Here is a 13480-nt window from a genome sequence, read left to right on the forward strand (position 1 = left end):
GGCTCGGATACCGGCGGCGACTGTTGGTTGTTTTTTTTTCTTCCTAATCCTAACTAATGCTTCCCAATATTGTAATATACTTTATTTTTTAGAAAACGTCTACATCAAAAACAATAATTAATTTACGTTTTTTGGTCTCAACAGCTGTTACTTGTTTCGTAATATCTCTCCAAAAGTCAGGTATCAAGTATGCCTCCTGCAGAGCACATTAGGTTACTCTTAACAATACGCGTGGAGTCGGTGACTCGTTGAGCATTACGAACTGCAGTGGCTGGCAGGAACACCTGGTTGTGGTCTTGCAATAAGCGGGTTGAAAACGCAGGAGGACAATGAAAAGTTCACTTTCAGGGTAGAAACAATAAAAATTAGAACATTGTTGTAAAAAAGGGCGAGAAAATCCGGCTGAAAGGCTTTGATAAGCGCTTTCATTCTACCAAGCGCGAACACGGCCACCAACATGCGGCCAGAGTGTGGGTTGGAGCTTTCTTCTACATGGCGTCTGGTCCTCTTTATCACACTGGCGACTTCGGGGGCATCTGCCAATGACGTAGAACGGCAAGCGAAGATGACTACCGTGAGTTTGACATCGTTCTGTGTATAAACGCCGGCTGCTTTTTATGCAGCATTAGGAAAGCAAAACGGCAGATATTATGCCGAATATTGCTAAGCACGAATAACGCCGTGGCCCACAACTAGGTCGATCAGCTCGTCCGTCCTCTCAGTTACATAAATCAATGCCCGGACTTGCGGGTTCATGCAGTAGAGAAACACATCGCGTCGGAGAGTTCTCAGAGGGATGTGCGGGCTTTTGCAAAAAAAAAAAAAAAGAGAAAGGTATCAAGGAGTAGGAGCTTACTGGACTGGCAGGACAGGTGAGACGTGCCTATGGTTGATTCAACTTCTGAAGCAGTCAGGCACAGAAAACGAATATTTATCAAAGACGAGACGATATTGTTTTATTGCGATGAAATTGGAGTATTGTCACAGGGCGGCCATCCGATGAACGCAGGAGAACAGAGGGATGATGATCGATGACCATGACGAGATATTAATGACTCGCAGCTGGCGTAGCGCGAGCGCTCCTGCCTGCCCCAGTGCCCGCTTCTTCCCCGTCCATAACATTACGTGGGGCCACCGAGCGATCATCCGGATCGTGGACGAGGAAGTTTTTCGATGGCGATGAAATCCGCTGCATGACAATGGGCGTGAATGGATGAAGAACAGGAAGAAAGAAGGAGGCCATGGATTGCCGCCACGATGATTCTCGGTTGAAGCCTGGCCCAGGACGCTTTCGGGCCATAGGTCGCCAAGATCCGATTGCCAAAGCCAGGCACGCACCGCATGACATGGGCGGGACGAATGTCCTCATATGTGGTGCTGTACTGGGTCGGTGGGGCCTCCTGGTCAGCATCTCAGCATTGGGGTCATCAGGTCAGTCGGATCTCTCGTAGTGTCTAGTGGTCGTGTGCGTGGAGTCTCAGGTAGGTGGAATCATTTAGTCTCTCCTTCGTTGGGTCTCGTGGTCGGAGCAGGGGATGGGGCAGAGAAACGGCAAGATCGCGTCGGGTCCGGCCGGATGGGGAACAGCTAGGCAATGCGATCCATGGAACCCGCTGCTGACGGCGCAAGCAGACACAGGGCGCCGAAGCTACGGGCCAGGATGGCGAGTGATGATGACATAGCACGAACCTCCAACTAAATGTTAGGGGCGGCGAGCCGATGGAGAAAGGAGGACAGAGGGGTGACGGTCGGTGACTGTTAGATTATTTAATAAATAGCGGGAGGTTCAATAAAGAAAAAATGATAATAAATAGCGGAGGGGGGGGGGGGGGGCTAGCACGAGCGCATCTCCTCGCGCCACAGCCCGCTTCTTCCTCGTTCGTAACAATTTGTCGTAAAATATCTCTGTTCCGATTTACGGAAATGAAACAATTCCTTTAAGCAGGCTCTTACCTTGGCAGCGCGAACGTATCTGCTGGCTCTCCATATAAGTATTTGGGGGTATTTTTTTAAATGACCTGTCATGCAGTAGACACGCAAACAATATATCGGCTATAGACAGTCTCACATTGAATTTCTCCAAAGAAAATTGAGGAAGGCTCAATTCAAACTTAAAGAGAGCTTATTAATGCCAGCGTACATCGTATATTTTAATATTGAGCCGCTTGGCACCAATGTACAAAACAGAATATTAGCGAACGGGAGCTCTCAATGTGCCACTGGTAATTTAAGTTTCCCAAAAAGGGCTTCTAGTTACGCGAGAGGTTGGGGTGGCCGTTACTTGAAAAGGAGTGGAAATCGTTGACACTATCTTTCTTTTCAATGTTCTTAATGGCAAAACTGACATTATAGAATAGAAATACGCACATCAGCCAATTTAAGTTTCGGCCCTCACCGACAGTCCACTAAGAGTGAGTGACTACGATTACCAAATAAACGCATTCATATAAAGCTTTATTTTCTACAAACAACACACTATTAGAATTTCCTACAAGAACTAATAGTAACTGCCTCTCCCACATTTTCTCACCGCGTAACAAAACCACCTGCTAATCTGATTGTGTCGATACGTTAACACGAGTGTTAAATTGACTTTAGTTGACATGTTACTGTCAGTGTAGCATGAATTCTCTAAGTGCATTTTGTTCTCTATTCTTTTCGCTTGTGTCATGCCCATGTTTTTATTTCATGCATGATTCCTGTTCTGCTTGTCTTCTCATCCTGTCTTCGCACATTTCCTCATTTTTCTGTTTGTTTTGTCTGTTACGAAAGGAGTGCTGTATTCTGACATCTTATTCCCTTCCAGCTTTCAGTGCGCTTGTTTGGTTTTCTGGAACGTTTTCATTTTTGCTCTTGCATTCATTTTTACTTTCCTCCAATCTGCCAAATGTGTTGTATTCTACGTGTGTTGTCTTCATAATGTCCCCCCCCCCCCCCAAACACACAATGACAATATGGACGTATAACCCTGCTAAGGATCATCGCGGCGTGTTACCAGAGAATCGGAAACCACAACTGTCAAACTGATGTCCTTGGAGTGGTTTACTGCTCAAAACAACGATGCTGGATCCGTTTTAGAAATTTCATCAGCATAATTCACATTACGACGAGCTGATGGTGGCTGTACCGTAATATCACGATTATTTATTCTCCTGGTTACTTCTGTATGTGCACAACTTGCACAGTACGCAAAGATGGAGATTATGTGGAATACAGCCATGCCAGGCTTGTTACATCATCCCTAGAGTTAATAATTTCCCCATGTTTTATTTTTATTCTACTTGTCCCAAGCGAAATAGGCGTTCCCGGCAATACTTGACTCCACGATCATTTATTTTATGCCTCTGAAGTGCGGATCATGTATACTGTAATTTTTATAGTTACTGCAATGCGAACACAATTCTCATTTTTGTAGAAGGGGTACGTGGAATTCTCATTTATGTCCTTCCTTTGCCCAGGGCAGACTTTTTAATTACGAAATACTTTTACCGCTTGCATTTTAACCAAAGTGAAACTTCAAGGCGACCTTGACGCTGATAGATATTCGCAGATTTTCTCTCGGAATGCTACTCAGCACCAAAAAAGAAAAAGGAAGCAAATGAAAGCCTACGCTTAGCGCATCTGATTGCCAGCTTCCGGCGAAAGGCCTGAAGTGGTAGAAGGCTGAGACACGGCCACTTCACGATTTTCCACATCCAGTGAGGAAACGCAGAGAAGCTCACTACGCAATGCTGTAAGCGACCGCACCCCCGTGGCTGCCCGAGCGACTTGGCTTATGGCCTGGACCCTTTAATTTTAAGCATTCCCACTTCCCACTCTACGGCTGCCTCCGTGTTTCGATAGGCCCAGAGGCAGTGCGTTTTTCGAAAAGCCACGCCTCGAAATCTTTTCGTTCCAGAGCTGCCAGTGAAGTGCAGTTCGAAAATTATTAGGGGACAGGAGCTGGAAAATAGGGAGGGATTAGTGGCGGACTGGAAGCAATAAACTCCTTCGTTTCCAGGACTCAAACGCCGCTGACAGCTTCGGTCGGCGACGGGATTGTTTAAAACTCTGATATCTTACGGCGTGCGTCTAAAAGAACATGTACGTGGCGTGCCGGCGCTCTCCATAGCTCGCTCTGACCTCATTATTTCATTACGTCACTGACAACTAAGACCTTCTTTAAGCTTGAAACTTGAAACTACCCGATTTTCATACAGGTGCCAATAATAACAGGTTTATGACTCCTACATCGCGTGCCTAGATTTGCCGTCAAGACTCTTTAGAGTTTGGGCAGTCACTAGATCAGTCGAGTTGTGAAACGAGAGTTAATGGTTAGGAATATTGTCAAGGGATGGTGGCAATGCCAAGAAAAATGCTCTGGTGTGCGTGTCGTGGGCACAAATACCTCCAATAAAAAGCTAGCAATATTGTCATGCCAGTAACTTTATTCATTATCATGGTCTCGGTTGTTATCAAAGAAAAGATACCTGCTTGTCTACTCTGCATTCAATATAAACATGGCAAACTTTCGAGATAATGCGAAGAAGCAATCTACTAGAATTTCGAATAATGTAGGAGCGTTTGTACGCGGATTCAATTCTTCAAGATGTATTTGATTGGATTCCGCGTCCCGAACAAAGTGAGAAAGCCGCGCGCCGGTGGCTTTAGGCGCAAACAAAACAGCATTAGAAAGTTTTGATACATTGTGCTCTGCCCAAACTCCCATCGTTCTTTGATAGTGCAGTGGAGAAATGTTATTAAAAGCCACAGTAATCTGAGAAGGACACATGACAAGAATGGCGTGGTAATAGACAAACGGACTGGTGTCGTTCCGCTTATAGCTGCTTATTCTCTTATGGTGGTCTTTTATCTTGCGCGGAGAATTCCTTTCGTGCTTTGGTAGGGAGGAGCACTGAACAAGAGTAAAGGGGTTACGCCTCTCAGTTCACAGGTCGAGTCAACGTTTCGTCAAGTTGACTTGTTTTCATCTAGGCCTCGTGCTTTGGGAAATTCACGTAGCTTCGAACATATATATTTGTTCTTTTACCTAGCGTTGAGTACCAACGTATTTCTGCTCTCACGATCACAGTGTGAGCTGGTGCGAGACTTCGGCTACTCCTGCGAGACGAGCAGTGTCACCACGGACGACGGCTACATACTTGAAGTGGACAGGGTCGGCAGACGAGGAAAGAACAACACTTCTTCATCAGAGGACTCCTCACGCGGCATCCCTGTTCTTCTGGTCCCGGGAATATTGTGCGAGTCTGGCATATGGTTCCTCAACTTCCTATCGCAAAGCCCAGGTGACCGAATGCTTGCATGCTAGATACACAGGGAACGCACAATATTTCACTGGGAACTTTAGGTGTAAGTTATGTTGATTTGAGAAGTACGTCAGAAAACTAAGCAATCTGGCAAAAGTGGCGGGGGAGAGTTTGCCACGAGATCTTACGTCAAAAAGTAACCTGATCACCTTAAAGCCTAGCCATAATCATGGACTCCGAGGTCCCTTTGAGCACCCGACTTCCTTTAAAGTTCTTCGGAATAAACGTCTGAGCTACGTCTGCTCTAAGCTTGCAACCAGCTGTCGAACGCCATTGCCCGTTAGCCACCATGGCGCATGCATTCAGTTCAGAATGCGCAGTTGTTAACAGCTTGCACTATATGAGCTTGAACATTTGTAACGAATCCTGCATCGCGTTTAAACTCCTAGGAGCACTGAGGCATTACTCATGTGCTAGGGCTTTCTGTTCAATTCCTTTTAGTTTAGTTGCCCTGAAAACAATTTCTCCCTTTTCATCTAGGCACCGAAGTGTCGCTCAAATGGGCCGTATTAAAAGCTACAAGTAGATGCATCTTTCGTTTTGCTGTAGGCTTCCTTCTGGCTGACCACGGGTACGACGTGTGGGCTATGAACACAAGAGAGATCGCTTTCCGCTCTCGCCACCTCTACCTCAGCCAGAAAGACGACCGATACTGGCAGTGGAGGTAAGATACCTTATATAAGACATCAATGTTCACAGATACAACGCTTATTTGTGTCTAAACGATACTATCTAAAACCTTCAGTGACTTCTTTGTGCTCTCATTTAATACTTTTGAACAGCAATGTATATATACGGACAGAAAGTGTTGGCATGTGAAACGCCTTAAAAGATTTCACGTTATATGATGTAAGCGCGGTGTGGAGCTAAACTACCGTCCAGTATGTCTAGCTGGGGTATGGTACACAATGTATATGGAGGAAAATGGTGGCTTCTGTTTAATCCTCCCTGAAAGCTGCCATTTCTGGCTATTCCGCCACAGAGCTTGGCCACCCTCATTCAGGGATGAAGTTTGTAAAAGCTGAGTGACATCATTCCTCCCACTGCTACGCACTCGTGCAAAAGAGTGTTTATAAAAAGCTTTATTAGACATTCACATGAGAAGTGACCAATGGCCAGAACTGAAAACGCACAATCAAAAGAACAGACGACAGTGCCCATGAAAACCGTATAAAGGAAAAATACGTCACAATTCACTATTTATTATTTGGTGATTATGGCATATGTAGTTTTGAATAGCGATACATAGTGTAGAATAATGTGTCAAGTAAAGATACACAAACAAATCAGTGATGGCATGCGCAGTGTGTGTGCGTGTGCGCGTAGTTGTGATGTGTACAGCTATCAATTTACACAGATATTTACACTACATCACATGTACCAAGATGGCTTAAAAACCACCCCGTCGCGTCCACCCGACGCGGAAACAAAAGGCCAACACTATTGGCGAAGGGACTCTTGATCCCAAAGGTAGAAAAGCTCCTCGGCCAGAAATTTTATGATCTCCTTTCATTGACGCGCCAGAAGAGGAAAAAGCGCACTTCGACGCCGGCTAGAGTTCGCAAGAATTGCGCATAACGAGAAAGCGCCAGCTACGATCAGCAATCGTGCAAAGCGATCACGAGGACATCTACTGTTGATCTGAAATCGTTGACACCAGGACTTCTCAAACCGGCATGGACTGCCCTCCAAATAAAGACGAACAACGACGGATGTCTGGGCCATCTGACGACCAGATTATTATAGTCGGCAGTTCTGTAACGGCGCTGTCAGCGCAATGCCTCATCGTTGCGGCCGGTCTCGCCTAGGCAAATCCCCCCTGCAAGAACCACATATAGTCACCTAAATACCCTGGAGGAAACGACGCCGTGAGTGGTTACCAAGAATCCGCCCTTCGCCCGCTTTCTGCAGACCCCAGCGGAAGAAGCCACGTTTGCATTGCCTGTACTTTTTTGTTTGCCGAGGTGACCAAGTCCGGTCTAATATGGTGGACGTGGCGACTAAATTCCACCAGAGAAGAATAAAACCAGGCATCCGCAAAGCCTGTGGACCCATTTTGAGTGGTATATCAGAGACGAAAAAAGAAAAACGTAAATTTGTTCAACATGATATGCAATATCCACAGGAAACGGGTATTGAAAAATAGAGTAGTTACAACTTAGACTCAAGACGCTTTGCTCATTAGAGTTGAAATACGCGAGCATACGAAGATCTTCAAGACGCTGTTCCCTCTGCAGACTCAGAAGTTTGTGAACGTTTAGCTCTTGAGTCGTGGGAAGATAATTCTAAGCATGAAGCTTGCATACACACGAAAGCACCGACATCGATGCACGGTGAGGGACGAAATCATTTCTCGTTCACAGGCAGGATATTAACACTCCAATTCTTCGAAACCACAGAAGCACCTAGAAGCATTAAGCAAGAGGTCAGCTCATGGCTTTGAAAAAGGAACTACTTATCCCTGAAGCTGGATAAGACAGATGGCTCAACTGCAAAATAAAGATAGGCGCTCCCTAACCATTTTTTTATTACTCATATGTTTTGCTGCATATTTTATGCCTTTCACATGAAACAGCTACATCTGAATATATTTACTGTCAGCGCCGTCATTTCCATATAGCAAATACAATGTTTTAAACGTAGGGCGAAAGTTTCTTAATTTGTCCGAAAATTGTTGTTTCGTCGTATTGCGTACTTTCTGTTACAGCCCAAGAAACGGTAGTTCTGTTCCTGTGAAACGTTAAAAATGAATGTTCAGCTGAGTATGTTAGTTTCCGCACCAACGCGGCTAGGCTTTTGAACCGAACGCGTCAACGGTGCCCAAAACAATACGTGATTGGAACAAATCACCTTCACGAACTGCTTGAAATATGTTTAAAAATATTTTTTTCTTTTTTTTAAGCTGCAATAACCCTTCCAGGCTTGCAGTACTGTTTCTTTATCTGTTTTGTTTAGTCTTTACTTTTGATGCCATGTTGACTTGTTTCCGTTGCTACACTGCTTATGTCATGTTTTCTTTAAGTATACCCTCCCCCACTGTTATGCGGATTAGCGCTGTGCCCAAATAAATAAATATAGATAATGGTGCCCTTCGAGCGGCTAGGATTGGGTCGCAGTAGCTTCTGGGTAGGGTTGCGGCTATAGGCAACAGTAGAACGACGTGCGTGGGCTGTAAAAGAGAGAGTGCACGTACCCAATTCCTTAAGAGCCTGTACACATATCCTCCTTACTCTCCCTAGCCACGTTTTCAGTACATTTAAGGACACGCAGATAACCAAAGGCGTCAAAGCATACCTCTTTAGCGGACACTAGTACTCAGAGTATTTTTTCTTCCATGTTCTTCGGCCTTGAGTGATTCGAACTCTGGCATAGTCTTTGTCATGTTCTTGCTAAGTTCGATTCAGGGCTTCGAGGCTATACCAGTCAGCCTAAAGATAATCACTGCGTATTTTCGATAATCTGCGCCTTTGTCTTTCTATACACAACAGAAGCACCGTCCACAATTAATGCGTCCTACTATCTTTTCTTTTTGGGGCAGCTTCAATGAAATTGGCCGCTATGATGTCGCTGCTTTCATCGACCTCATCATCAACATAACCGGCGTGGCCAAGCTGCCGTTGCTGGTCTTCTCGCAGGGGTTCACGGCAAGCCTAGCTCTGCTCTCTACGAGGCCCGAGTACAACGACAAGGTTCGTTCACGTAAACCGTGCTGGTGGTGGGGGGGAGGGAAATTAAAATTTACTAGCTATTTTGTACGATAACGTGTTTGGGCCCAGGCCTTTCTGGCCACTTTCCTCACAAATTTGGCAGAGCTTCAATTACGGAGCCCCAATGGCATCTAACGCAGCTCGTGCCCTGGTGACCAGGGTCCGTAGGGTCATTAGGTCATGGCAGCTGACGGCACCGCTTGCCAGGATTCCCTAGAGGGATAGGTGAAGAAAGATTGGAAAGAATAGGAATTGGAAGGGCAGGCCGAGACCGCGTGTGGGAAACATCTCAGAATGCTGCTCCACACAGGTTACCGCTTTGATCAAACTCTGTGTTGAAGTGTTTCTATTTTGCAGGGCACCATCATAATAATTCTAAATAATTTGAGAAGCAACGTCGGCTCTCCAGAAACCTTTACATAGCTCTGGAAAGCGATGGTGGCTGACCTGGCAGAGCAGTAGAACGAGGCGCTCGCTGCTTGATACCGGTGCTCAGCGGTTATGGCGCTCGATTATCATGACGGGCGACCCGAATTCTATCCCGGCGAAAGCCGCCATGCTTTGATTTATTTATTTATTTATTTATACAAGTACCTGCAGCGCCCAGGGGCATTATAGCAGGGGGGGCAATAACGGAAAAAAATACCTAAAATGAGCATGTTACAATACTGAAAGTATACAGTAAAGCACATTTGTTTAACAATAAAAAGAACAACACTGAAAATGTGAGTGCGAGAAACAGGTTTAAAAGGGTGGAGAGCTACTACGACAAATTGGACGCCAGGAAAGACTGAAAATGTTTACCTGTTTTACATTGTGCTATGCTCTTAGGAAGACTATTCCAAAGTGAAGAAGTGTGAGGAAAAAAGGAATTACGGAAACACATCAGTTCGACATCGCGTTACAAGAACTTTCAGCTTATGGTCGCGGCGTTCAGAGATAAAATGTGGAGGTAGAATGTACAAGCTCTTGTTTATTCCCGTAAGATCAGAGTATATTTGGTAAAAAAGTTCTAATTTTGCGGTTAGTCTCCGGTGAGCCAAAGAAATATAAGGTGCCCGTGTGCAGTGCGATGTCAGCCCACATTAAACAACAGTGCAGGAGGTCGGAATGACGTTTCCTATTTTTCGAGTTGATTTGAAGCATTAAGCTCCCCTAACCTGACAAGCTGACACAGCCCGTCGGTCAACCGACCGAGTTATCGAGCCATCAATATACAGCTTGAGACGCGCAGTAATTTCGAACGTATAGCCCTCATTCGCTAGCAAAACGTGTTCTGCACTCCGTCTGCACCAAATGCACACTACGCCAGAGACGAGTTCACCATCCACACAAAAAAAGTAAAAACAAACGCACGGGTGGTAATATTCTTAGTCCTCTTTGTAACGACATGTGGATCGACCAGCTGATTAAGAAAGAAAATGAATTATATCCTTTTAACCGATGATATCGCACTAACCTTGACAATATCGTGCAAGCTGGTAGTTTCTATTTACTAAAGATGGTTTGTCAATCATCATCGGCGAGAGTATCCACAAATTATCGCCGCAGAAGCCGAGGTTAGGAACTGCTTTCGAAAGTACCCTGCAGGTGGAGCCGCTGGAGCAGAAGCTCCAGCCTCATTTAGAAGACTCTTCCATTGGAGTGCCCTCGACCAAAGCGAGACGCAAAGCAAGGCTCGGAAGAATCAGCGCCCAAAACGACGTGCCAGTGGCAGTTTAGAGATAATCCTTTTGGGAGCGTGTAGTCACAATTGATCTTGTCAGGTACTAAAATGGTGGTCTGATGTATGGGGCTGAACTTCCCAAAGGGACTCAGACTAGGAGGGACACCGCAGTGGAAGGCCCCGGAAGTTTCATCCATATGGGATTTTCTTAACGTACACTGGCCTCGCACAGCACGCGGAAGATTTGTTTGGTGCCTGCACGGAAAGCGCTGAGGGCGGGATTCGACCCCGCATCCTTCGCCACGGCAGTCAATCTCGCTAACTACTGCGCTACAGCAGCGGGGTCTACTGCCAAAATGACCTGATTCTACTCCCGGACACGTGCTCTGAGACCTTCTATATAGAATTTCCCTTCTCTGTGAGTTCAGACTGCGTTTGACGTGTACCGAATCTGTGCGGAAGCGTGATATTCCCCATCTATCCACACTGAACGGTTACACGGTTACAAATATCCCCGAAGCAAGCGCACCTTACATACCTCAGTGTGGTGAGTGACAGAGTCGTATCTCCGAGCATCCCGTTCGTCCAATTATGACGGCCTATGCGCGACGGAAGCCATAATGGCAATACTGGGCCTGTTTTGAATGCTTCCCTTGATTAGCACGAGATGGTCGTATCTTTGCGCGATGGTATATAAAAATACTGTTCCCTAAATGTACACATGAAGTTACGCATCCTTGCGAAGACGGAATATTTGGTTGAGGCGTTGATAAACTTTGATCTACTGTCGTTTTCCAAGGCAAGAGCACACTTTATACACATTAAAGAATCAAACGTGAATTTATCCGTTTGGCTGATATCGTATAAGTAGACGAGCAGGTAGGTATACAGTCGAGTTGCACCCGAATACACTGACCTGATGGATCTGATACGGATGACCACAATCAGGATGTTCGCTTAGAACATCCTGATAAGGAACGAGGACACGTTTCTTCTGATTACTCCCATTACTGATGGTATCAGCCGCTTAGCATCCTCAACGACAAACACGCAAAAGAGCTCTCGTTTAATCAGGTTTGCGTCGGTGAGCCATACCGCATAGACGTAAGTGGCAAAGCAACCGTCTTCACGCATGCTATGAGCCAGATCCGCAGGTCGGATCTCTAAGCCGCCATTTCGCAGCACGTTTTTTTTTTTTGTTTTTTTTTTTACATAGCCAGCAAGCTTTTCGCACCGCATTAATCATACCCGGCCACGCAAATGCACCATCACGTTGGCCGCGTTATTCTTGCCCCGATCAGCCACAGACTGGAATATACATCCACACGACGTCGTCGCAACCACTTGATCATCGAAATTTTCAGACTAGAGGGACTGCACAGGAAATCAACAGCATTTATCGAACTGAACTTGTGAATAATGAGCCCGTATCTAGTGATCAGTGAAGAAATTTGTGCGAGGTGGCCGTGATTCAGCAATGATGTATTCTGTGCCTTTACTTCGACCGACTGCTCTGTGTCATTCTCAGCGTCCTCCAAAGACACCGAACATTACAACTCAACCACGGCCATAGAAACAGAAGATAAAGCTGTTGCATGCACAGCACAGGATAAGATCGGTGGGTGCGGTGTATGCAAGATAAAACCGAGCATTGGTAAAGCCGAAACGTATACTCAAAGCTGAACTGGGAAACCTCATCTAAAATAACGCTATATATTGATAAACAATACACACTAACCCTCGTCATGGATGCGCACCTGATGGTCTGGTTAACTGGTCAGTAGGCACCCTGCAATATCCCCAGTACGATACGAATCTACAGTTGCGAAGAACATGGTTGGAGTTCGGTGAGCTTGGCTCCAATTTTGTGAATGGAACCGTGGAGGCCGCCAAATCCCTGTTATTACAGAAGATCAAAAGATACATTAAGCAAAACTACATACTGCTTGAAAGGCTCACGGTCACTTGCGTAGCCAATAAGGCGTCAACATCGGTGAGGAGATGGCAGCTTTCCCTTCGACAGAATGTAATTGTATTTCATAAATTTCAGTTTGTATGCACTCTTATGTCAAGTACTCCTATGCCAAGAATCATCCACAAGAATTTGTGTATGCGGCACTGAGTCGCACTACTGGTATCGGTGGCCTCTACCTCACCAATGTGGACAACGACTTCACATTCAAACGTGGAAAATCCAACTAATACAGAACGCTAGTCAGTCAATGCATCTGCTGGGTTGTAGTCACAATACCTCGAAACTGTCACCTACAAGCATAAACCCATGATTGAGCAGCGTGCTTTGAAGACTCTTCGCATAACGTTCATTTGTTTCCTTGCAGCACATGCAAAGGCGTTTATCGTGATCACATTCTACGGCACGCCTATTATTTATTTTGCGGAAATCTAGATGATGGGGGGGGGGGGGGGGTTCGAACAGCCTCTTGAAATTATATAGACTAGCAGTACTGCGCTGCGGTGCTAGCACTGACTGCCAGCAGTACACTTACAAAGAAAAACGTTGGGTGCTGCCAATTTCGCCACCGCCTTGCTGGTAGTGGCTGTCGACATCTCGCGTACAACGCTCACCAGAGGTCCCAGGGAACTCCACTATAGACCAAAAAAAACAAACAAGAACGTAATACCAGTTATGTGCGAAAAAATCCCATTCCTCTCCCCTGTAATTCTTCCCACTGCGGTGACAACCTCGTGAAACACCTGTATAGACATCCTTCTTTTTTTTTATACTGATAGTATGTCCGACTGCAAGTTCTCTCTCATCACAATGCGGGACTGGGAAAGGA

At 45.7% G+C, this 13480-nt stretch overlaps 1 protein-coding gene across 1 annotated transcript in view; it reads left to right on the top strand.

Annotated features, from left to right (window-relative positions):
- The first annotated feature begins 457 nt into the window (after positions 1-457).
- LOC146174643 (tear acid lipase-like protein) overlaps positions 458-13480 on the top strand; it is a 44818-nt gene continuing 31795 nt past the window's right edge. The window contains exons 1-5 of the mRNA XM_084585422.1: positions 458-574; positions 1303-1431; positions 5072-5285; positions 5856-5970; positions 8845-8995. Of these exons, the coding sequence (XP_084441548.1) occupies positions 458-574; positions 1303-1431; positions 5072-5285; positions 5856-5970; positions 8845-8995 (726 nt within the window). The remainder of the gene's footprint in view (positions 575-1302; positions 1432-5071; positions 5286-5855; positions 5971-8844; positions 8996-13480) is intronic.

This window comes from Amblyomma maculatum, chromosome 11, assembly GCF_055883805.1.
Source record: "Amblyomma maculatum isolate TAMU_Amacu chromosome 11, ASM5588380v1, whole genome shotgun sequence".
In the NCBI taxonomy this organism is placed as follows: Eukaryota; Metazoa; Arthropoda; class Arachnida; order Ixodida; family Ixodidae; genus Amblyomma; species Amblyomma maculatum.